General features: G+C 37.3%; 1 protein-coding gene and 1 long non-coding RNA gene across 2 annotated transcripts; one reads left to right on the top strand and one right to left on the bottom strand.

The window, feature by feature from the left end:
• Positions 1-6,123: 6,123 nt before the first annotated feature.
• LOC114142477 (uncharacterized) lies at positions 6,124-20,152 on the top strand. The gene is made up of 3 exons (XR_003595023.1): positions 6,124-6,280; positions 12,081-12,165; positions 20,026-20,152. It is a non-coding gene; the product is annotated as an uncharacterized LOC114142477 (long non-coding RNA).
• On the bottom strand, positions 7,487-8,612 carry cart3 (cocaine- and amphetamine-regulated transcript 3). The gene is made up of 3 exons (XM_028013777.1): positions 8,316-8,612; positions 8,071-8,154; positions 7,487-7,975 (listed from the first exon to the last, which is right to left on the bottom strand). The coding sequence occupies exons 1-3, from the start codon at positions 8,514-8,516 to the stop codon at positions 7,868-7,870; spliced, it is 393 nt and encodes a 130-aa protein (XP_027869578.1). The 5' UTR covers positions 8,517-8,612; the 3' UTR covers positions 7,487-7,867.
• Positions 20,153-22,564: the final 2,412 nt, after the last annotated feature.

The following is a 22,564-nucleotide window of genomic DNA, read 5'->3' on the forward strand; positions in this document are numbered from 1 at the left end:
GATGTTGACAGAAGCAGGAAGAGGCGCGCGATGATTTACAGAGGGATTGATGGAGACACAAAGCAGGAGACAAACGACGCAGCCTGAAACAGAGAGCGGCTCTGTGAGAATGATGGCGGCTGCAAAATGCTCGATACGACGAGAGGAGGCGATGCTTCCGGCGGGGCGGCTGATTTATGACGTCTGAACAAAACGTAAACACGATCAACCCAATTTCCTAACATGTTAAATAGTTAGAGCATCTTATGTTTGTTTGTAAAGGATAAATGTAATCAAATCAACAAAAATATGTCAAAGTTTGTTTGGTCAAAGATGCAGTGTGTAACTTTTAAAAAGAAAAGTATGTCTTTTCTGTATTTATTGTGTCGTGACAATATGATATGAGAAAAAAATTGAGGTATTCTTTGAGCTACTGTCTGCAAAAAGCGCCGATCCAGTCAAAAATAACCAATGAGAGCAAAGAGGAGGGTTTTAGCGCTGTCAATCACTCACCTGTATGATGCTCAATGTGCTAATGATAGAAAAACAACTCACTGTTACAGGAAAATTGTTTAGCCGCCATCATCAGTGACTATGCTAACAAGCTTTAGCATGTTTGGCAGGCTATGTTGTAATGAACCAGCTGGATTTGCAAATAGCTTTTCCTAATTGACAAAGTAAATAGCACTCTCTGTGTGATGGTGGAAAAACCATCAGCACTAATTGTAATTGTCAGCACTTTGGAGTAAGCAGAATTAATATTTATGCCTTGTGCTTTAGGGTTAGCAAAACTAAAGTGATTAGTGCTTTAGCATTAGCAGAATGAATGTTCTTTATTAGTGCTTCAAGGTTAGCACAACTAATTTTGTAGTTTGCGGTGTGCACCACTGGTAGCTGGTATTAATGAATCTCACTTCATCTTCCGCTCCTTATCACTGATGAGGTGACTTGACTTCATTGCAACTTCCAGGTAATCAGGGTCACAGCTGAACTGGGACCAACCTCCATTTCTCCTTACTAATACGTGATGGGGACACATGGAGGTAGCTTCCTGGTATTCTTTTGGGCCACAGGAGATCGTACCACCCCTAACATCACCCCTAGGATCGTAAGGTTACTCAAACATTCCTCACCTCATTAAAGGACGGGTAAAATTACGATGTGAAAACATTTGATAATGAGCAGACCGTGTCTGTCTGGAGCACAAAAGCTTTTATCCTCCAATTCAGTCTCTGACAGAATCCAGTGAATCCTCAGAGGAATTAACAGAAAAGCCTCTCTGTCTGCTGGAAGTATTGCTTTTCAAGAAATAAGATAAACGGTCCAATTTACAACCCGAGCACAGACGAGCCGCACCATAAAGCATTTCTTCTCATACAAGAGACGCTTACTTCCTCCGACTGTATCTCATCTCTTATGTTTACATTTGAAACAACTTGGCGTTGTTCACAGACTCGCATCATGACCTTATCTAACTTTGCAGCTCAAAGTTACGTGATTATATAAGCTGCCGTCTCATTGGCTCGGTGTGTGGATGAATTTAATGAAAGGACGCTGGTAGAATGTTCTTGGAACGGTTCATCCTCCGAATGCTTCATTAGACGCCGTCATTGGCACATAAAAAAGATGAAAGCTTTTAATGAGTCAGCGTGGCGCATAGGAAACAGGCTGCTAGTTAAATGTGTTGAGGACGGCCATGTTTGGAGGCTAAAATGGCAGGAATCCATGGAAGTAAAATCTTTTAATCATTCGACTGATTCTGCTGCATCTTGACTTGATGGTGGAGATCAGAAAGTGAAGCCAGGAGAAGCAATGAATGCCTCACTTTATGTGAAGCATTTAGACATGTTTAAATAAGTGTAAATAATAAAATTAGGGATGGTTAAATTCCCTTCAGCTTCAGGGGCTTTGAGTAAACTGGGTGACTGCGGCATTGTTAGTGTCTCATTTTCAGGCATTAGAATAGATCAGAGTCTCTACTGCTGTTCCTGGAAGATGCTGTCAAAATTCAAAGCATTTGTTATAAAAAAGGTAATTTAAGAGGTCATTCACACCAGTTGTGTTTAGTCTGCTTTAATCCAACTCCAGTCCGTTTGCCTAGAAACTCTGACTTGTTTAGGGAGTTGTTAATATTAATCAACCATAAAAATCAGACTCTGTTCTGTCTACAAACTTCGGTCTGGGTTTGTGTCGTTTGGGTTCGGTCTCAGTCTGGTTTGGTTCGAATTCATATGTCAACACTAAGTTGACAGGAAACTGTTCCAAAAGCAGGAAGTGGGCTATCACACAGGGCATTCTGGGTAAATACAATCCAAACAAAAGTGCTAGGTTAGCACTAGCAGGACAAATGGTTCATGGCCTTTTACCAAAGACAAAAGAGAAATCTTGCAACCGCTAACATCTGACGCTACTCTATTTTTGTTTCCATTTGGAGAATGAAGTTGTGTTAGGCGTCTTCTTCAGAGGTTTTTGTGTTGTTTCCTTTAGTGGTTCTTGCTGCAGCGCCCCCACAAGCAAGGAGGTGAACAGAGTTTGGTTTGGCAGTGCAGTGAGAAAAAGAATCAGCGGCTGAAAATGTAACAAATGTTACATCTTGGTTCCCAGTCGAACTGAGTCTAACGGACTGTGCTGGAGCAGAGATGCATGCAAAAGTTGCAGATTAAGTTTTGGTTAAGGCCCCGTATGACTTTGCTGCACACTTTCTAAGACGTTTGACATTTTTCTGTGCGCTAGAAGAAAAGATCAGCAGGTCACATTAATTAGCAGCTGTGACTTATGCAATAATAATCATGACGAATGTTTTGTCAATCCAAGCATGAGAGCGTTTGACAGATTGGCTGATGGCGTCTCTGTAGCAAAGGTCAGAAAGCCTCAAAGCGTGAAACGTTTGCAGAAAAAACCAATCATTTCTCAGCAGGTAAAAACTACTTGAATAAGAGCTGATAAAAATAAATTATTTTGATGTTTAAGTGAGAGGAAACAGATATTTTCACAGGGTAAATTATGTTCTATAAGCAACAATTTCTGATTTGGGTGAGAATAAATATGAATTTTAATGCTCTTTCTTTCTGTGTGAGTTTCTGTCCAGCTATCAATGATTTATTAGTTACTATAAAGTTTCTTCCAGGACAAATAAAGAAACAGGAAGGAGGATTTTGTTGACTTTAGGAGCTGAAACAAGCAGAACGTTGTGCATCATTGATGAGAGGCAGCTGCGAATACGGAATAAACACATTAATGGTGGACATGAACAAAACTAAAGGAAATATCTACTAACACATTTAATATTTTTCATGTCACTCTGTCACCTGTAGTGGAGAGGATGGATTAAATTTTTTATTCATTTCTAAATTCATTTCCTCGTGGGTTAGGATGAAACTTGTGAAGTCTGTGGAGGAAGATGAGGTGCGTCGTCATTTCTGAGGTGAAAAAAGTAAAAATTTAAAAACCTAAAGCTTCTTTCTAAGTGTCTCTGAAATGCTGATTACTCTGGACCAGATCGGGACTGATGGGGATCCAGTCTGGTCCTATTGGAGTTTCTGGTCCTGCCATTTTGTTGGCTTCTGTTTCTTGATTTGCTTTTTGAAAATGTAAAGGTTCTGTTCTTTTCAGCCGCCTCAGATTCACAAAATCGATCCCAGTTTGTTGACAGATGTTTTATTCTTCATCTTCATCTTCTTTTGTTTTGTTTTTTTAGTAATCTTCCACTTCTTTTGCTATTTCTGGTTTGCTTTTCTCCATGTTTCTCCTCTTTTGATTGTTTTTTTTATTATTATTCTCATTCTTCCCAGCATTCAAATTCTTTTCCCTCTGTTGTTTTCTTCACTTTTGAATTTATTTTAATCTTTGTTTTTCATTTTCTTTCTTCTCCCCTCTTCCACTTATTGATATTGATATTGATTGATATTTTCTCATGCTGGTAAGCTGCATTACTTTCTCATTCTCTTTCCAAAGCTACTCATATTTTATTTTTACCAGGTTTACCTGCACTTGTACTTTTTCATATCTATGTCTTTGATTACAGTATTAGCAGTATAAGTAGAGCAGTTCTTCCAGATGTTTGCTGTTTATTTGCATACAAAGCAGGACGTCTTATGGATTTATTCCTCTATTACTGATACTCTTTCATTTCCACTAATCTGAAAGTCAGACATGATTTTATTTAGCATATCAGAGTGGAAATTGAATATCCCTCTTTTTATATTTTATTTGTAAAATATGTTTTTTACACTTCATGTTTTTGCTATTTATAGATATTGTTTATCTATAATCTATTTTTGTATTGTTTTGTTTTTTGCCTTTGTTTTTTTGTCAGCATTGTTTTGTTTTTTGTGTATTTTACCCACGTTGAAGACTATGGATGTCAGGATCTGCTCCTTATCTGTGTTTATTTTGAGTTTCTGTCTCTCTGAGTCTCCGTGTTGTCCTGTCTCCCCTTGATTGTTTCCAGGTGTTTCTTGTCTCCTTGATTACCCTCTGTGTATTTAACCCCACCTGTGTTCTTTGTTCCTCGTCGTGTCTGTCTAGTTTCCAGTTGTCACCTGTAGTGATCATTGCTCTCTGCTTCTCTGTTTTCTGGACTTTTGGATTTGCATCTTATTAAATCATCTACTTTATCACTACCTGGGTTTGCTGCCTCTGCCTCACCACCACTCACACCGCAAAACCTGACAATGGAAGTGCAATTGACAGAATTTTGAAATTGAAGTCAAAATTCTGAAAAAACTCAGAATTTTGAGGAAAAAAAATTGAGAAAAATATCAGAGTTCTGAGATTGAAGTCCAAATTTTCAGAAAACAACTCTGAATTTTAAGAAATAGCATTCTGGGAAAAAAGTTGGAATTCTTTCTGGGGTTTTTTCAGTGGCCCTAATTTTCTTCTGTAGAAAACTGGGGATAATTTCACTTCCAATTTCTGCAGCCACATGTATTTTCTTTCGCCCTAATCAGAGGCCCTTAATAATCCAAAGTGATAAAAGAGCAAAGCCGTGTTTTAAAACATAACAATATGCAAAACAAAATCTGTTCCAGCAGTTTTATTCCTACATTTCATTGATGAAAATATTTTTATGATCTTCTTGCGAAGAGTTTACAATTCCCCTGAAATCATAAATAAAATTATTGCTTTTCAGTCATAAACAAGTGAGTTTTATACTGCAGGTGCAGGAGCTATTTGTTTCAAATTTGGTTAATTATTTAGAGTGAGGGCATAAACGGCTGAAGGTTTGTGACTCATTGTCAGTCTCATGAAGTTCCGGTTAAATCGATGGTGTTTGCGGTTTACAACACCACAGAATGCTCTATAATTATGTTTTATCTGAAGCATTGCACTTTGTTGTGTCACAGAGAAATTAAATTGAGGGCTGCTGCCAGTGTCTACACTGAGGCTCAGCTGGTTTGTTGTTGGTTTTTCTGAAAAATCAGCTGCTGTTCAGGAGCTTATAAATAGAGCTCAGCCTTTTGGCGTTGGGGTGTGAGTTTTGGCTCATTTGGAGGTTTAGGAAGCAGAGCCAGGTGAGTGTGATTAGAACAGCTGCAGCTTCGTCTGACTTCCTCTGCGAAAGCTGTTCTGCCAGGAATTCCAGGCAGCTTCTCTAAGTTTTAAGTTTTCTAATGTGTTTAATGTATTTTTCACATGCAATTGGCTTTAAATTAACAAAACATTACATTATTTTTACAGAAAGGTGGATATTCAATGAAAATTGAAAATGTATAATAAAGGAGATAATAGGGTTATTTTACTGTAATGTAAAATATCCTGCATGAGCAGAAGTTTTTCTTCTCTTTGCTTCAAATGTCAGGACTGGGTTATTTGGGTTATTTTGATTATTTTTTTCTAATTCTATTATTAATTTTGCTTCAGTTTCTTGTTTCTCTTCAATCAATCTTGTTTCTATTTTTATATCTGATAGTCTGGTAGACTCGGTTCAGTTTGGGACCAAAATATCTGAGTCATACCGTTTGAAAAACCTGTTCCCCTCCTCGTCTGTGGGGGCGCTGCACGACGAACCACTGAAGGAAACAACACAAAAACCTCTGAAGAAGACAATGAGCACTTCCTTCTTCACGAAATGCAAACAAAATGGAGCGCCGTCAGATTTTAGTGGTTGTAGGATTTTTATTTTGATAAAGGAACACAAGCCATTTCTCCCACTTGCGCTATGCTAACGCGTTTGTTTTGTTGTATTTACCCAGAATGCCCTGCGCTGTAGTCCGCTTCCTACTTTTGGAGCGGTGTCGTGTCCGGTTGGAGTTCATATTCGGACCACAGCAGAGTTCCCTTCAACAGAACCGAGACGGAGGTTTGTAGGTTTGTTGGTTTCGACATGGATTAATCCTCACTCGGCTCATTTTTCAGATATTTTGGATATTTTTTTTCTGTCTTAAAAATCAACTGTTGAAACTATTTTAATCTCTAACTCATTTTCTTACCTAAACTTTACTCTTTTCTTTGTCACACAGCTAAATAAGCTGTCAGTCATGAACAAGGACAAACTGAGGGAAACATTATAGAAACCCCAAGACAGACTGTTATGGTGCTGTATGATAATGTTTGATTTGAATCATATCATTCAGTTTAAATGTACTTCCTTTCATTTTGCAAATTGATTTTCATATTTTATTATGTTTCAGCCACTAAGATTAATGCATTTCATTGGGATTTCCTGACAGACCAGAACTATGTACACAACCTTTTACAGTGGTAGCCATAAATGAATCCAATACGGTTTAAGAAATCAGCTAATTATTAAATAGAGTCCAGTTGTGTATAATTTATTCTCAGAACAAATGTTGCTGTTCGGTGAAGGAGGATATTAGAATAAGAAAACATTGTTTATTCAAACCCAGCTCTTCTTATTTCTGTAAATAATTAAAACACAGCTAATTTTTAGTGTTTGTGTAATTTATGGAACGTAAACGTGGCAAAATATGATTTATGCCAGACATTCAACACGTTGTGTAGTTATGCTTTTTTTTATTAGAATAATGCTACACGGCCTAACATTATGCTTGTTAGCATAATGCTGCCTTACTAATTATTGAAAATCTGTGTCATGTTTTGTTCACAAACGTTTGATGGAGTTTGAGTTATTTTAAAACAAAACAATATTCAAAATTGTAAGTCTTTACATGTGGAATGTTGGTAGAAACGTAATCAGAAATACTTATAGCTTATGTGATTACTACTGAATCTTATGGGGGAACTAATTATATGCGTCAACTAATTAACCATAGATTATTTTTCAGATTTATTTCAGGCTTTTATTTTTGTTGTCAGCATCCTGCAGCTGCCCAGGGCGAAATGAAAGGAGGCTCGGTGTTTCTGGCTCGGTGTCAGCCTGATGTCACTTTCTGGCTCATCTCCGTTTCCTCTGAGGCTCATCTGGGTTTAATTTTAAACATTTTTCTGATATTTTATTTTCTGACCAGCCTGAGGATGCTTGATGTCACAACACCTGATTATCCAGCTCATTTTAACACATTTTTAAAGAACACAGCCACTCCGCTGCTTTAAAAAACAACAGGACTTTAATATCATGACACATAAAACATTCAGCTGAAACAAAACACAGCGGATGAAGGGTATAATATTGCTGGTTTGACATTACAGTGTGCTTATGGTCCCACGGGTTGAGTTTATTGAAGTTGAAGTAAATATTTACAGAAACGTTTTATGATATTCTCATCCTCATGTCATTTTTTTGTTGTTGTAAAATAACACGGAATGTTTTACTCCTAATAATACAATTTCTACAGTTGTTGTAAGTATTGGACAGTCACTCCAGCTGCGCCTGAGCTGTGCAATAAATAAAAAAATCTGAGCGTAATTACAAAGGGATTCAGTGAAAGTTTTCTCTTCCCGAAGCTACATTCCGATCCGGAGAGGCTCATAAGCACTTCAGCAGGAAGAAGTTGCAGAAAGCTCCCCGGGGACAGTCGCACATCTTCCCGATTCGTGCGCCTTTCCTCACCGCGCACTGCTCTCCAACGTCACACTGACGGGGAGACAAAAACGGAAGATGTTTAATTAAATTATAAACATATATATGAAAAGTTTGGTGAAAAAATGAAATACGTGTTTTGCATCTACCGTTGGGACTTGACCAAATTTCTTCTCCCACGATGGAAGTCGTTTAGCCTGCAGCTTTTCAAGAACTTCTTGGAGAGCTCCAAGCTGTCAGAAAATAGAAAGTTCAGATGCAAAATGTTATTATTTGCACATTAAAAACTACAATTTACGCCGTTTTATTTTTAATTGGGCTTAAATGAAAGTTTATGTGAAGAAATTTCAAGTGTAAATTGCGTAAATTTTGCGTAAGTTTTGCAAGGACTCACCAGCTGCTTTTCACTGGTCAGGTTCGGTCCTTTCGGGTAGAAGTCCCGCAGCGCTCTGGGGCTCAGCTCCTCCTCGGACTCCGCATCCAGCAGCCCCTGCGCTCCGGCTCCGGCGGCGCCGGCGGAGAGCAGCAGCAGCGCGCAGAGGAGCGCGCCGCTCAGCATCCTGGAGCTCTGCATGGTCCCGGTGCAAGGCGACATGTGGCCCTTTTCCCCGATCTCAGATAATACTCAGGTCCTCCGCGACAAACACCTTTTTATGTGAGATGCTCCATCTGCTTGCTCCACCTTATTCTTTGATTTTTTTTTTACCCCCCTCGTTTTGTCATGCGTAACAGCCGCCTTGGGTGAGTCATCCCGTAAAAGTTGCTGGGCAAGAAAAGCTCCGAGAAGTCAACAATAACAGCATGGGGTTGTTACTGACAGAGTAATGGATTACTTGAGCAATAAGCTTCGTGTAAACAACGGAGTTTATTCTCAGCTAACCAGATTAACTCAAACTAGCAGTAAAACATTTCATCTTTAAAATTACCCTAAAAATCCCCACCAGTAGCTGCGTTTCCATTAACCATAAAATTGCTCAAATTGAAATGAGGAAAATGAATTTCTTTAAATTGAAACAGGCAAATTTTGAAAAACAAAACAACTATTCATTTTTAAAAAAGTTTTTGCACTAAGCTAAGGTAGTTTTTTTATGTATCGAAATAGATGGTTTTGGCAAAACTGCAATGGAAACACTTTTTTCGTATCACAACAGTCATGTGATCGGCAGCCGGATGTTGCTACTGGCGCAAACTATGAAGAAGAGGACAGGAAGAAGTTTTAAAATTCTTTTTAATTACTTATTGTTTGAACAAGCTTATTTAAGTGTGATTTTAACTGTTTAACTGTTTATTTAATGGAAATAATTGTGTTGTTTTTTTACATTAGCAGAATATCAACAAAGATCTGCACATATTTTTAATAGAAACCGAGTTAGTGAGATGTTTTAATCCCTCATTACATCAGATGAAGCTCTCTGTAGCTCATTTCCAGCGTGCCCTGCGTTTAAACTCTCAGGTTATTCTTGTGCAAATGACCCAGGTTTAAACCTCATAATCTTCTTTTGTTCCATCACATTTTCAACAGACCGCTGTCTGACATGCAAAATAATTCCTCTCAAGCTTGAAATTAGTCTTCAGCCTCACTGAAAAGTGGCTGAAAGAATCTCTGAATATCAGCTGTGATCAAACTGCTGTTTGGTGAAGGAGCCTGAGACAAAGTTTGTTCTTCTCACGGAGAATATGTGGATGCTGAGATGAAGTTCTTGTTCTTCCATTTCATTTCTCTGACAAAAAACAGAGAACTTCTTCCTTTGAATTGAGATTTTTTTTCATTCTCACCAGACAAATTTGCTCAAAATCTCCTTTCTTGGGAAGAATAAGAAATATTTTATTTGTTTTTCTTCTTCTAATTGGCTTTCTGTGCAATGATGTGTTTCAGAGAGTTTGGAAATGCCTTTTCCAGATTGATGGGCAGCGTCCCAGTTTGGATATCGAAGTACATTTGTTATAATATCTATGCTGATGACACACATCTTTATTTTTCTCCATTATCACCTCACTGTAGTTCACTTTAATCACTGGTGTGGTTTATACAAGTGATCACATTAGCTATGTTTCCAATATAAATGTGTGCAAAACTTTAGCCATATTCTGCTAAATAAACCACATTGTGCAATTGCAGTGTAAATATGTTTGTTCCCACTATAAGTTATTAAAAACATGTTGCACCATCATCCTCCTACCACTACCTGCCATTTTCTTTGTTGTTTCCCTCAGTAGTAACATCTGTTTGTTGGTCATGTGACTCTTGTGATTTTGTTTCTGTTGCAGTTTTGTGAAATACAAATTCTTATGAAAAATTTTATTTTTTTATCCCTGTGTTTCCATTAAGTAAATAATTCATAATTCAAATTTGTATAATTATACGGTCAAGGGAAATGCAGCTGCTAATGAAGATCAGTTAATTAATTACACCTGACTGCTATATCTTTCTGAGTTATACAGATTTGTTTTCCTGCATTGCAAAAAATACTAAATCTTACCAAATATTTTTGGTCTAATTTTTACTGCAAATATTTTAGTACATTTGAAAAAGGATCAAAATGACTTTTCAACAAGAGCTTGTTTTTAGTCAACAATTTGTTAATGTTGATGAAACAGTTCTAATTCCTTTGGCAGATTATTTCACTTGTAAAATGGGAAACATTTAGTTCTATAAGTGAAATAATCACCATGTTTATCTACAACTTTTCCATCAATCTTAACAAATTATTGACTTATAACAAGCTCCTATATCTTATTTAAAAGTTACTTATCAGGTAGTTTTGTTGTATTTCAAGTGGGCTAAGATATTTGCACTAGAAACTAGACCAAATATACTTGGTAAGATTGAGTAATTTTGCAGTGTATGCCTCTATTGGAGCATAAAGCTGCTGTTTACCTTCCTCTGACGTGACTTCCAGTGCATAAAAAGGAGTTTATTTACTCCAAACCAGCCTGTATTTGTTTACACGTGAAGCGTTCACTCAGACAAGTCGACGTTTTCTTTTCTGATCATTTATTGTAAGGAGTGCAGCCTGCAGAAAGTCGAATCTAATCACCTAATGACCTCGGCGGTGCAGCGGAGCAAACGAGAGCGCGGAAGCGTCTCCTACAGAACTGAGCCATTGAATGTAAACGATGCACCGCACAAAAAACTAATGAAGTCATGTTTGTGAATGAAATGGCCCGGTTGTCCTGAATGAAACGTTAAATTGGCGTCTCAGTCGTTAAAGCCGGTGTAGGGAGGGAGACGTGAGTCATGCAGCTTCAGGCACAATCGAAGCTTCCTGCTCCTCTATCTCCATCAGCTCCGAATCCAGCAATCAGTGCTGGGTTTAAAGCTGGATCACTCCAGAACAGGATGAAGGACACAACTGGAGCCACAGCAAGCAGAGGATAACATGCAGCCTTCTCCGTGTTACAGCATGAGAGCCCAGCTCTACTTTTAAACACATCATTTGCATTTTGGCCTTTTCTTGCCTTCAAATAGCTTCAATTTATCTGGTTATTTTATTCTTTAACATATTAAATGCTGGGCTGCACAGTGGTTGGGTTCTCTCCGGCTTCCTCCCACAGTCCAAAGTCCTCTAAATTCTCCCTAGGTGTGAGTGTGTGTGCATGGTTGTTTGTCCAGGGTGACTCCGCCTCTTGCCCAGAACGTTAGCTGGAGAGGCAGCAGCTCCTCCCGACCCCTCTAAGGGACGAGGGTGTTAGAAAATAGATGGATGGATATTACATGCCATCAATTTATGCAATTCCAAATTGCAATAATTTTATCAGAGTTTATTTGCATAATGAGGTTGTTTCTTGGGAAGAGTTGGGTAACTAGTTACATTTACCCAATTACATTTACTTGAGTAATGTTTTGAAAAAAATTACTTTTACGAGTACTTTTACTACGCTGTACTTTTTACTTTTACTTGAGTAATTTTATTATGAAGTATTTCTACTCTTGAGTAAAATTTCTGGATTTTCTACCCACTGAATGAAAAACAAACATGTTTTAACCAAAAATTCACCAGACATAGACACACACACACAGCTGTAGATTATATTAAGTTTTAAAATTGCACATGCCCTTTTTAAGAAGGATTTAGTAACGTATTTGTGCATTTTTTTGTGATGCAGTTTCTTCCTTGTACTAAACTTTCTGTATGTATTCTTGCTGTCATGTCTACAGATTTGTCTGCTGGCTGTTTGGTGTTTCACTCTCTAAGGCTCACCAGCACCTTCAGTTCCCATTAAAGACGAACCTGTTGGGTTCTGTAAGTACCTGGGAGTTATCACTGACATTTACTGAAAAATCTGATTTGAGAAAATACTGATATTTTGACATAGATTTTTTTTTACTGTTTTGATAATGTTGTTGTTTGATTGCATGTTTTATTAAACAGTTTTATTGAAGACATTGTAGCGTTAGGGCCACACTAAGGAAAAACAGAATAAAGTTGTAATATTATGACTTTATTCTTGTGTTATTTAGACTTTCCTCATTTTTTTTAGATTATTCTCATAAAATGTTAGTTTTCTACTATTATGAACATTCTCATATTTTCACTTTTTTTCTAAAAGTATGATTATATTCTCATATTATAACTACTCTCATAATATTATGACTTTATTCTCAATTTTTTTATTTCTCAGTTTGAAAAGTTTTGACTTTTGAAATTCAGATTTCCAAACTTCAAAAATTTTTGACTTTTCAAATTTAGAAAGTTACAAGTGTTTTCCAGAAGATTTCTGAGATTTTCTTCTAGCAAATTTTCCACTTTTCAAACTCAGAAATTTCTTTGTCTGTTCTTGAATACCTTTTTAGATTAATCTCTAAACCTTTGAGTTTTTTCTAGCAAATGTTCAACTTTTCAAACTCAGATTTCCAATTTTTTCTAGAAAATGTCTGAGATTAATCTCATATTTTCAGACTTTTTTGGAGGAAACGTACTCATGTCTATACTGGCTCTAATACGTCGTTCTGCTTACTGTTTCCATCTGTTTGTCCAACGGATCACCACCATCCTGAAAAGAGAAACGCTCACCTTCCTCTAACTCCTCCCCCAGCCTGACACTTCACCCAGTGACACAAATATAATCAGAATTCATTTTATTTCTAAGTAAATTCAGTTTTCCCCCCTTTTATTAGACCTTAAATCCTTTAAAGTTGTTCTTCTGCTTACCCGCTGCACCGTGTTTGAGACTGGTGAGTTAACACCAACTGACAGAGAGTCTAATGAGCTCTCTGCCTCCAGTATCTCCAGCAGCTATTAGCCCAAGAAGCATCCAATCAAGCTGTTTGTCTGTTACTCTGTGTTTGTGTTGCAGTTATACATTAATTCATCCATGTTGAACCTACAACTGCTTTGCCTCTCATTGCAACAATCAAACCTCTTTTAAAGAAACTAAATCTAGTGCTTCAATAATAAGTAATGACAGGCACATATCTGACCAGACAGTTTTCAGACATTTCACCTTAAAAATGACAATATTTGGTCTATTTTTGAGTTATTTGGTTAATATAAACCTGAGAAAAGAAAACAAAAATCCAATCTGGAGGTCCTCAAGGCTCCATTCTTGCACCACCATATACTGTATATATACTGTATATATCTGTTCGAGGAATAGCAGCTTCAATAAAATGATCAGAATATAAAGAGAAAACAGTCTGATGATTCATTCCTTAAGTGCCCAATGGATCTAATTAGCATCATACCTAAATTTACACTAATGAAATTTACAATGTTCAAATGTGTAATCTCTAATAAATTGACCATCTAACTCGCATCAAATGTTTTGAACATTTTGATATGAATTCAAGCATTTATTCAGAATGGACAAAATGTTTTGTTTTGCAATCCTAAAAATGTGAGGTTAGAAATGTGGCTAAAGACCAGAAAGCTAAAATAAAAATTGGTGTCACTATGGATTCAGAGTTTAATTTGAACAACTAATCAATATTGTCAAGAAAATCCGAGCTCATCCCACTTCCCCATGCTGGAGATTTTAGTTTAACAGTAATAATAAATAAAGTTATCTTTAAAATGAATCACTCAAGTGACATCAAGGCCCAACAGTAGACTTAAGTGTCAATAAAGTTAGTTTAACAGTAATAATAAATAAAATTATCTTTAAAATGAATCACTCAAGTGACATCTAGGCCCAACAGTAGACTTAAGTGTCAATAAAATAAATCTAGTTGTGTGTGTTGTTTTTGTCTCATGCAAACTTTGCTTTAATTCTACTTTTTTCTATCTAATCATAAGAAATCATAGTCAGTCAGAGAGAGTCATTAAACAGGAAAAGCAGGTTTCCTGGAAAAAGAGGAAGTTTCCAGCCTGCAGATTTATAAAAATAGCTGAGACTATTTTAAAGCATGAAAGTTTTAAAAAATTAAATCTAAACATTTTGAGTAATTTGATAAGATTCAAAGTAAAATACTTATATTAATATTGATTTACTTGTAATAATACTTACACTTATATTTGTGGGAACTACAAGAAAAACAAGTAACTGTAACTTTGGTAGTAAATAATTAGAATCATGGATTATTCTTGGTTTCTTTTCAGAAAAACATCTGTAATAACTCACATTAAGATTATAATAAGTATAATTAATAAGTTATGGTTATAAAATTATAAATGAATGCTAAATCAGAGAAGCTAAAGAAAATAAATGTGATATAAATGTGATTTTGACATTGAACTTGAAATGGTGTAAAAGGTTGTAAAACTGCAATTAAACATCACTGATATGTTGGAGGTAGATGGTAGGTGAAAGGTGACAGGAAGGGAAAAAGGGGAACTAACAGGAGAGCAGAGATGATCAGCACCTTATAAGGAAACAGGAGGTTGAGCAGCCCTGAGACATTGGCACAGACATCATGACATGATGTCTCTTAAGACAGTGACGGATATGAGATCATCTGTCTAAGCAGACAGATGAACCCTATATAAGGTGGGTGCAAAAGAGGAACCGTTCGTTGGATCCTCCGGGCAGCTTCGAGCCAAGATCGAGATGGACAAAGAACTCTGCAGCTGAAGAAGAGCCGGGGCCACGGAGCCGGAGACTGTCCTGCACATGGAGACCAACCCGTCTGGCCCACAATCTGTGGCTTCGAATCGCACTTCTCTCATCGGCTGGGTTCAGACCCCAAAGACAAAGATGAAGACAAAGACAAGGAAGAAGAACTGGTGCCTTTTTTCCTGCCAGCACCAAGTCCTGTGTGACCTCAGCATCCATGCGGAGAGGAGGCTCATCAGACCTGCGGAGATCCTGGCCTTCATCGATCAACATCTTCCTCCTGTTGCAACACCTTCTTCATCATCGTGCCAGGTCTGGGGTTCGAGGCGCCAAACTCCGTCCGTCTCTCTCAAAGGTTCCCTTTTTTAGTTCTCAGTATCAGCAGTAGGGAAAGATAGACTAGATGATTGATTTTACTTATTTGATTATTTCTGCTACTGAATTAAGCTGTACTGACCCTTGCAAAAATGCCTTACTAATAAAATATTTAGCATAAAGAAAATCTAAAGATGTTGTGGACATTCAGTTAATGAGTCGCCTTAAAGTTCTTTGATGGTTGTAAAATAGCTGTGATGTTTGATTCTGGAGAGGAAGAGGTGGAAAATGTTTTTAGGTTGCTGGTAGCCCATATTTAAAACCTCATCCTTGGGACTCGCCCGAGTTACTAAAACCTACCTGGTTCAATAACAAATGCAAGTTGCAAAATAGAGAACGAGCGACCGTTAACAGGTGTGCTCTGTGAAACTAGTTGGCTGTAGGCTGCTCAGTCTGGCTAATTCACAGGGGGAAGAAGGGTGGGACACCTGGATGTAGGCCGTCAGATAACCAGGCGAATCGTTTCTCGAAACCAGCTTAAACAGAGTTTACTTCAGTTCTGGACAGGGTAAATCCCAGCAGATTTAGGAAACTCAACGGACCCGTTAGACGGAGAGCTGGTAGCACATCTCCCCTCTCAGAAGAGGAAGTACGAGAGTGAGAGAGTAGAGACAGAAAGGAGGGGGGGGGGTGTTGCGCAACAACAATATCTATTACTATTTCAATTAATACAAACCATTAGATATTGCCAGAATAAAATGTTTTCCAACTGAACTCCAAACAGAGAAAATGGTGGATGTCTTTATTTGCAGGAGATGAGATTTCCTTTACATGCGGCTCCCCAACACCAAGAAAATGAGATATTTTATTAAATACTTAACCTTTGTTGTTTAATCATCAGACTGGCTAAACAAAGTGAGGCAGCTTTTAGTTACTATTCTCATCAACTCTGAAACAAACTCCCTGAAAACTGAAACTTTTGGTTTAGATTTGTTCATATCTATCAAATCTTCACTTTTCATGTGTTTTTAATGCGTCGTGCAGTATTTCCTATAAAACACGTTGAATTACTCGGTGTGAATGCTGCAGCGAAAATAAAACCTCCTTGCCTTTTGTTTTTTCCATTTGATCTTCACTGACATCAACACCCACTACTCCAGTATCGGAAAAATAACAGCTTTATTTTTGACCTTATATCTCACAAAGGTCAGTCTATCAAAAGCTAAAAAAAAAGAAACGTGGGTTGCTTTCAGCCTGACCCCTGATGTGGCTGTTTGTGAAAAATGAGGAAGAAGAGAAACAGAATTTACCAAAATAAAGGAAAACGATAAAATAATCCAGGTAGTTTATATAATGTTATAGAAAGTATTTGTGTTGTTGCAGAAGATAATCCTCCATGTTTGATTTCCTAAAACAGGAGAATAAAAATAATTTCCATTTTGTGCCACATTAGAATCAGAAATGTTCTCAAAGGGTCAGTTATGCCAGAATGCATATTATGCACATGCGCCTTATTATAGTGAAATAATCTGCCAGTGGAACTAGAACTTTTTTATCAATATTAAGGAATTACTTACCTAAAAACCAGTGTCTTATATCTTGCTGAAAAGTTATTTGTAAGTTAGTTTTGCATCATTTCAAGTGTACTAAGATATTTGCACAAGAAACTAGACAAAACGTTCAAATCAACACTGGTATAATGTAAGCTAATTACAAATTATGCTAATGATAGCAGCTTTGTTACTCATAGAGCATCATAGGAATAAAGAAGCATCTGCTGTTGACATGTTGGTATGATGGGCCCCCCCAAAAAAACCTGTTTAGGGCCCCAACAATGCTTGGACTGGCCCTGCTTGAGGGCTATTACATGGGAAAGTTTGGGTTTAGACCTGCAGAGAAAGATGGCGGATTAAAAGTTCTAGTTTTTATCAGTGAAGCGTGACTTCCAGGATTATTCTCGCATCGATTTGACGTCTGCCAAGTTCTCTTGTTAGCAGCCGTCCAGCAGAGAACACCTCCAGTGGGAAAGCAGAGCTTCAGCCGTCCTGCATGAACCGACCGGATCTCACATATAGGAAGGAAGAGTGTCGTCCTTCCTGATTGGTCGTTGGCCCGGCTGCTCGCGCTGTGCGGATCGAGGTCGGCCGTTAACGTGGTGACTCATCACTAATTGCTGCATCTCAAGTCCCACGAGTCGTTTGAGAAGGAATAAGACCAGCATGATTAATGAGCATCATTACAGCGCCGGTGTCACGTCGCCGCAACGCAAACTTCACCGACCGCCGTCACAACTAATTTCATGACTGAGTGACTCATCAGTGTAGCTGCCATGAAAGCAGACATGGTTTCAAGGCTTTGTCCGCCATTTACACCCGGATGTTATGCTGGTTCTTCTTCTTCTTTTAGGTTTTTTAGTGGATTATTAAGATAATGTCTGGATCAAAACTATTCGGGGTTAGTTGTTGGTGGCGGTTATTTTACTGATCTTTGTGGAAGAAACACTCCCTCTGATTGGCTGCCTTTATCAGTGTTATTATTGATCAGTGCTGCTATTGATCAGTGTTATTATTGGTTTGTCTGGAAAAGATGTGTTATGTTTCCAGGAGTCACAGATATGAACAAAAATAAAGCTTCACAGAAAATGCAAACATCCAACAAAACATCTGTCCGTCCGTCCGTCCGTCCGTCCGTCTGCCAGCCCATCCATTCATTACACACAAATACACACCACACTTTTCAGATTTTGTATGTAGCTGTGTTATTTTCCTTCCATCTCACAGCGATGAGCTGTTTTATGTCGGTCTATCAGATTACATTTTTCTGTCTCTCTCTCTTGTTCTGTCTTTGTTTTCATCCTTTAATCTTTTCCAAGAATTAAAATAAATATTTAAAATAAACTGCTGGGCATCAAAACTCCAGCAGACGTCATTTCATCTTTAATTTCTTTCTTTGTGACCCAAGACTCCAATAATTCAGCTGCTCAACTGGATGCTTAAAGGTTTCCATTAACAGGCGTGAAATTATCACAGACCTGGAAATTCAAACCAGAGGCTGAATTATGCAGCACAAATTGAGTTTTTTCCACATAATATCATTTAAAAAAAAAAGTATTTAGTATTCATGGAAGCAAAACTGAAATAAGTTTGACTTGACTATTAATATCTTGAAGCTCCTTCATGACGGATTAATTATGAATCAGACTAGAATGTCCAAAAGTTTCCAAAAGAGAAACCAGATTGGGGATTATTGGCAATATTTGGTGATAATATTATGACCCAAAATTGGAGATTTTGCTTTTGTCTTCTTTTGACAAAATAACTTATAAATACAACTTTCCAACAAGAAATATGAGCTTGTTTTCAGTAAATAATTTCTTAATATTGATTAAAAAAACGACTAGTTCCACTGGCAGATTATTTCACTTATAAACATTTTTTCTCTCTTGTAAGTGAAATTACCTTCCAGTTTAACCAGAACTTTTTAATCAATATTCAGAAATTATTCACTCAAAAAAAAAAAACCCCTCATATTTCATGTTGGAAAGTTGTAAGTTAGTTTGGTTTTATTTTAAGTGTACTGATATACCTGCACCAAAAACTAGATCAAAAATACTTGGTAAGATTTTGTGTTTTTGCAACACTACATGTTTCACCAATAGCAATACTTTCCCCGTAATATGAATGAATAAAAATACTTTATTGAACTTCTTCTGGATCTGACCGTGATTCTTTATAAATTCATTTGTTAACGTTTTAAAGAGTTTCTTGTTAATAAAGGTTCATGTGGATATGAAACATAAACCTTTTTATTTATTTACGGTATTTATTTTTTACCTGTATTCCAATTAAAAGTAGAGAAATGTTTTGTCTAGCTGTGAAATGAGTTTCTGCATTCCTCTTAAAGGTTTGCAGAATCTTCCTCTTCATTATTTTCTGTCTTTCTGTCTGAACGATGAAGTGAATGTGGCGTTCTGCAGCCTGCAGGCTCATCTCGTCCAGCTGACCTCCCATGCCTCCTCTAGTTGCCAGTTATGGCTCTGAAAAGCCTGAAATATTTCTGCCGGTATTGATTTCTTTTGCTCCTCTGACTGGCAACCGATGGCTTCGTATCTGCGGACAATCTCAGAAACGGCAGATTGGAATTGATTTAATTCCCAGTTGAGTCGGAGCAAAGTTCGGACACAAACATTCCAGGATTCATTTGTTTTGTAACGGGATACAGATTAAACTGATTAACCTGCAGCAATCATTCATCTGTTGTTCATCTACAAAATTATTTATTATTCATATACCTAATAAATACTAAATAAGTTAAAGCTTAAATGTTAAATTTGTCTCCTAATTGCTTAATTTATAACATTCTGACTCCTAATAGGTTGTCGTAAAATGGATCAATAATAATCTGTGGATTCAATAATGAAGGTGTGTTGTTTTTTAATGGAAATGTTTCATTCAACTACATGAATTATTTCAGAATCCAGGAAAAACCTCTTTGTCAGTTCTTCATTTCAAACACAAAGTAGAAAAATGAAAAGGATCCATTTTGAACCTTAAAGCTTTACAAAACAAGAGCTGTCAAAAGAAACTGGCAGATTTCTTCAAACCCTTTTGATAATTTCATTGTTTTTCCATTTATGTTTATTTCATTTCTTTGTGCTTATTCCTGTGTTCTGTTTTTTTGTGTATTTAGATTTATTAGTTTACTTATTCTTAGTTAGTCTGTTTGTTAGTTTGTAGCGCAGCTGAGCTTCGTCTGCAGACGTTAAAGTTAAACTGAACATTTTATTTATTTTCCAGCCTTGTATGAAGAAATCTCTAAAGAACAGGAGACTCTGCAACTGCAATAAGGATTGGGAAGAAAATAATCGGTGGTTTCAATCTGTCAGTGCTTGAAACTTTGCACTTTATGCCATCAGGAGTTTTCAGTTGGTGAGGATGATTTATCTCAGCTCTTTAAATGAAGCCCACTGATAAATAAGTAATATGCTTCTAAATAAAAATGCATTATGGTATTGTATTAGTTTTTAAATGTGCCTTTATTGTGGGGACTGAACTGATTAAAGACATATCTGACAGATTTGTTTTGGGTGGACTAAGCTGTCAGTAAGTCCTTACATGTTTTTGGACTGTATATGAACGCTGCAAAGAAAACACTGGAAAGACGAAGCATCGTCTTGCAGATGTGCAATTATTGAATAGAAGATTTCCTGAAAGAATTCATAAAACAGCCTGAACTTTGCTGGTTTTGTTAAATGCTACCTAAAGATGTGCCCTATTTGAGAACCTCACATTTTCTTTAAATGTTAACAGCCACTTGTTATGAAAGCGAAACACTCCCACTCTGTCAAAAACAGCATAAAAGTATGTTTTCCTTTGCTCCTGTAGGTTTGTTTGCGCGTAAGGCTGCTGAAGGCGGGCGTATTTTTGTATTTCTGGACACAAACGTTTTATGCAGAGAAGCAGCAGGGATGAGGAAAAAAATTCCTCTCATTGCTGGGAAAAAATGTCACTACAGTTTCTGCGCACTGCAATTACACAAGGATGAACAGTGTGCATTATTTAAGGACAAATGTTCACCGTGTAGGCAGACAGAAGCGAAAAGGTCCCAAACCCGCAACCCTTAATTACCTCACAATGACGCACAGGGCTGACAGAGCGAAACATGTTTTTACTCATCCTTTGTCCCCCTGGATTCAAAAGCAATGGGTGGAGTTCAGCACTTTTCCTCCAAAAAGAGTTTATTGTTCATAGAAAGTCAGTTATTTCTCTGCTCTTTTAAAATTCCTAGCCTTGAAAGCTGAAATATTAATCCCAGTGACGGAGGATCAAAGCTGCCTCATCATCCCTTTAACAGGCTTGAAATGCTCTGCAGAAACATCCTGAGTCCCCATCGCGCCTGGCAGCCTTTAAGGGACTTATGATTTATTGGTGAGGAGTGACAGGTTATGCAATAATTATCTCCTCCACCCACTCAGGTCTGCAACAGATACCTCTCAACACGGTAACGCAACAGAACATGTCAAGTAACGAGACTTTAATGACAGTAAGACTCATATCAAAGGATTTCCTTCCTTCTGCAGCTGATTGGATGTGTTAAATATTCTGATTGAGGACAAATAATGGAAGAAAAAGAGGCAAAATTAGCTGTGATCACATTTTTAATTGCAGATTAATATTTTTATTTTAAGGATGGCCGTCTCTTTTTGCTTCAGAACAGGAGTGATGGATGCTACTGATGCAGTTCCAGCTCAAACAGAAAGCTGCTCTCTGCTGATAATTGTGTGAACAGAAAAGCTGCATGATGCCTCCTGCTGAGTTAAAACACCTCGTCATACCTGGATTCGCTGCGGATGAACGACCAGGACCAAACACAACCTGCCAGAAAAGTAAAAAAAAAAAAACAGGCAGGTTTTCATGTATGCTTACAATCATTATCATTTCATGCTGAATTAGGTTCCTGCTTCATCAGATCTTCAATCTTATTGGGATTTTTCAAGGGTTATTTTGTGTTTTTGTGAAAACGGGATTGTGTGGAGTAATCAGAAGCAGTCAGTATCTTACATACGACACACATTGAGGTTGCGGTGAGTTCAATTTGAAGAATACATAATTCTCATGTAACATCACACCTCTGCAAACTGGGTTTGCAGAGGTGACAAAGTTTGCACCACTGCACCTCTGACAAAGTTTGTTGTGAAAACAACTAACAAGCCACAAGCTTAGAACTAGCTCTCGCCTTCTTCCTATCTAACCTATAAACAACATAAGTACATTACAGCTACTCTGAGTACTCTGCCCCCCTCTGTGTAATGCTAAGATAAATATCAGTGATATTTACTGTAGTACTTACTACCGAACTAGCAAAGTTAGTTTAGCTAATGTAGTTTTTGTCTGCCAGCTAAGATGGACATGTAGACCACATGTTTGTTACTACATATACTTACTTTGCTAGTCATCAGAACCATAATCATGTATTTTTCTTTCTCTTTATTCAAGAGTGTCCACATTTCTTTTTTGTTTTGGATCTGCCTATGCATTTCGCTGCACTTACCTACCAAGATGGCGCGGATCACTTCTGGTTCAGATGTGACCACGCCATCATGTAATACTCAGCCAGAAGTTTAGATACTTTAAATTTCAAAATGTTCAAAAGTACACAGACATGGATGCTTAAAGCTGCAGTATGTAACTTTTATAAAATTATTTTTTAACATATTTGTTGAAACTGTCACCATGTCGTGACATGAAACAGATAATTTGTGAAAAAATACCTCTTCTCTGCTTTCTTCCAGTTCCAACTAGAAATAACCAATCAGAGCCAGGCGGCGTGTCTTAG

The sequence above is a fragment of the Xiphophorus couchianus genome, chromosome 4 (genome assembly GCF_001444195.1).
Source record: "Xiphophorus couchianus chromosome 4, X_couchianus-1.0, whole genome shotgun sequence".
Classification (NCBI taxonomy): domain Eukaryota; kingdom Metazoa; phylum Chordata; class Actinopteri; order Cyprinodontiformes; family Poeciliidae; genus Xiphophorus; species Xiphophorus couchianus.

Coding starts and splice junctions, on each gene's coding strand:
- cart3 (XM_028013777.1), bottom strand. CDS start 8,516: ATGTCGCCTTGCACCGGGACCATGCAGAGCTCCAGGATGCTGAGCGGC. Junction 8,155..8,315: donor TGACCAGTGAAAAGCAGCTG/GTGAGTCCTTGC, acceptor ATTTTCTGACAG/CTTGGAGCTCTCCAAGAAGT. Junction 7,976..8,070: donor AATTTGGTCAAGTCCCAACG/GTAGATGCAAAA, acceptor TCTCCCCGTCAG/TGTGACGTTGGAGAGCAGTG.